The sequence below is a fragment of the Fopius arisanus genome, unplaced genomic scaffold, assembly GCF_000806365.1.
Source record: "Fopius arisanus strain USDA-PBARC FA_bdor unplaced genomic scaffold, ASM80636v1 scaffold00035, whole genome shotgun sequence".
Lineage (NCBI taxonomy): Eukaryota > Metazoa > Arthropoda > Insecta > Hymenoptera > Braconidae > Fopius > Fopius arisanus.
This window is the reverse complement of record NW_011887774.1, coordinates 666,564-669,580: the sequence shown is the minus strand read 5'-3', so window position 1 is coordinate 669,580 and position 3,017 is coordinate 666,564. Positions and strand designations below refer to the sequence as shown.

General features: G+C 34.9%; 1 protein-coding gene across 1 annotated transcript in view; it reads right to left on the bottom strand.

The window, feature by feature from the left end:
• The window catches only part of LOC105266028 (uncharacterized), a gene marked incomplete in the record, with an annotated part of 3,359 nt that extends 1,587 nt beyond the window's left edge, over positions 1–1,772 (bottom strand). Inside the window, 4 exon segments of the mRNA XM_011303904.1 lie at positions 695–760; positions 998–1,060; positions 1,375–1,464; positions 1,543–1,772. Coding sequence (XP_011302206.1) covers positions 695–760; positions 998–1,060; positions 1,375–1,464; positions 1,543–1,626 — 303 coding nt within the window.
• Between the last annotated feature and the right edge of the window lie 1,245 nt (positions 1,773–3,017).

Genomic DNA, 3,017 nt, shown 5'->3' with positions numbered 1-3,017 from the left:
AAAATCATTGTTCTGAATTCAAACCTTCTTCACACATGAAATCACACTTGTACAATAAAATAGACTCTCAGGAATAAACTCTTGTATTAGTTCCCTCCTAGGAATTCCGTCTAGAATTTGCATCGCTCCTTTATAAGGAGCCTTTTCTTTTTTTTTTCAAGGTCTAAATAATTAACATCTATTTGAGACAATGGGGTTTAATTGCTGTAGCTTGACGCGAGCAGAGTTTTACTTTCATTTGAAACAATAAAAAGAATGATAATGCATGTTCCAAGTGTAGGCAAAGTTTTCTCTATGGAATCGGGTTGTAGAAGAGATGCTACTACTATTCATTAAATTGCTTGGATACTCATGTTTACACATTTTTCATTTGAAAATTGCATAGTTTCTGTCTTGGTAATTATTATAGAAGTATTTGTTTATGTAAAATAAATTGCTAATTTACTGATAGGTCGGAAATAATTTCTGAATAAAAAATTTAGAACAACATCGTTATTGTAAGGAAATATTTTCTTCGTGGTAGGTATGTCTATTTAATTCATAAGTCTACTTACTCAAGTTATAGGGGAATGGAATAGATTTTAGTGCTGTAATATAATTTCCTCTCAACGTATAATGAAAATAAAATTGGAAATATAATTTTTTTGCTGTTGGTGAAATCCTCTGGGATAACTCAAAGTGCTTCAGAACTTACCACTTTCATCACAACTTCTTCATATTCCTGTCTCTTATTCCTCAATGCCATAACATCATCGAGTTTCTAGAAAGAAATTTTTGATGTGTAGTAATGCATTCATCGATAAAATAGGAGGGTTCATTTTTACGGTTATGTCTCGACATTAATTAATTCCTGTCTGACTGGTTTAGCACGTTAATAAGTGAATGCAGATGTGGATGGAATTTTTTACTAATGTAAATGTTTATGGTTTGAAAATGATAGTTGCGGAAACTGAGGTATCATTAGGATTGATTACAGGAGAGAAAGATTCTCACTCACTTCTCGGTTTTCCGCGACTACTTCCAGCATTCTTTCATTAGACTCTTCGATTCGCTTGATTACCTGAACAGAGAAAGTTTTGATTAAATTTCGGAATTAATGGAGGATAAATTGTTGAATTGGGGCAGAGAATTTATTACTTCAAAATTGAGAATATTTTCCTCAGTGCAAGGACATCTTGAAACCATTGTATAAAACTTTCAAAACTATGCGACACTCTAATCTTAGAAAAACGATACTTTCAATTAACTAAATAATATACAAAATGTTCTTAGACATCAATCTTATAAACAAAACTTTCGAGGAGCTGAAACAATTGTAATTAGTCTGGAAAAATATTTGGAGAAAGAAAAATAATACATCTTTTTATGTTGTACCTTACTCGCATACCACAAAGCACCAAAAAACACGATGTACGTCAGAATGCAAACGTAGATATTATCAAAAATCCATTCCCTGATGAACGACTAAAAAATAAAGCATCGGATTAATGAACTGTTAAAAGGATAATTCAATCGGAATAAAAAAATAGAAATTTGGCTAACCTGTCTATCATAAATGTTAACGAATTTGAGGATTGGATGTGACTTTGCGAATCGTGAAAAATAGTATTGCCTGTGGGAATACATAATGGCATCGGGCGATCCATTAGCGGGAATAAACTACTATAAAATGGATGGGATATTGCTTATGATCTGGTAGAATTCCGTTTGTATAGTAGATAGTACAGATACTGGGGAACAATTTGTAGGCTGACAGAGTAAACAGCGTGACAGTTAATTCGTGAATTTGGCGCTGAATTGGTTGGTAAGCAAACGAATTAATTTTTTCCTTCGATGAGAGATATTCGACGATAATTCAATTATTTTAACTCAATAATCCAATATTTATTTATCAATGCAATATAAAATTGATGACCGTCTATCACACAAATACTTGAAAGAATGATTGATAATGAATGTGATTATCATCCCTTGGTCATAAATCACCGTGTCAATTAGGAAAAATTTAATAATTTTGTACAGAAAATTGGAGTCACCAGTGCGTAAATACTCTTTCGGTAATGGCATCTGGCGTTTTGTAGTTGTCTACACACCTAGTGTCAACGAAAACATGCCACGGGGCAAGGCACTTGAAGACGGCACGTGCCTGCTGTTACAGTTATTCCATGAATGCTGCCACTATGAGCTATATTTGAGCACATCCATGGCTTTCAGCCAATCGTTCATGGAAAACACTCAAAGGAAACCCCCGAGTAGAAATGTTGTCAGAGAGACTTTTTGGCAGAGAAAGCCCCATTCTGATATTAATATGGGATACCTGATTATGACACAATCGATCAGGTCCAAGCCAGGGTCTTCTGGGCATACTCGCCTCGAAAAATTGGACATTTATCCGACATGTCTGATAAATGCGGTGGTCTTTTTCAGCCGTTCTTGGTTTCTCAATCAATTCGAGTTGAGTATGGTCAGGTCCCGGCAAAGTTGATATCCTATACCCTTCGAAAATATAAATTAAGGAATGGCGAACATTGGCTGGTTACGATACGGTGCGCGTATGGTGTGCTGTACGAGATTTAGAATAATATTTTCATCGAGCAATTAGTCAGGACACTACTCATACCTGAAGGGTGATCCTATTTTAATTCTCCACTCTGAGCGATAATCTTTACTTTAATTTCGGTACCCCCTGTTTTCGGAAGTAGTATTTATTAATTATTAATTAATTCTTTACTTTATTTGTTCAACCAGTGAGCAATGCACGCTGCAGTAACGAGAGCTCTGGGTTATGATCCTAATCAGCTGCTAAAATCTGGTCCCAATCCCGTGTAGGTTTTTCATTAAACCATGTGGTAACTAAATTTCTCTTCCACTCCAATACTAAAATTTGTATACTTGATTCTCGACAGGTATTTGTCTCCAATTTCGATGAAAAGGTCTGACCGGATATGCATGGGGAATCTGCCCCCAACGAATTTCAAGGCGCCAATTTTTTTACATATTTATTACTTAAAAAGATA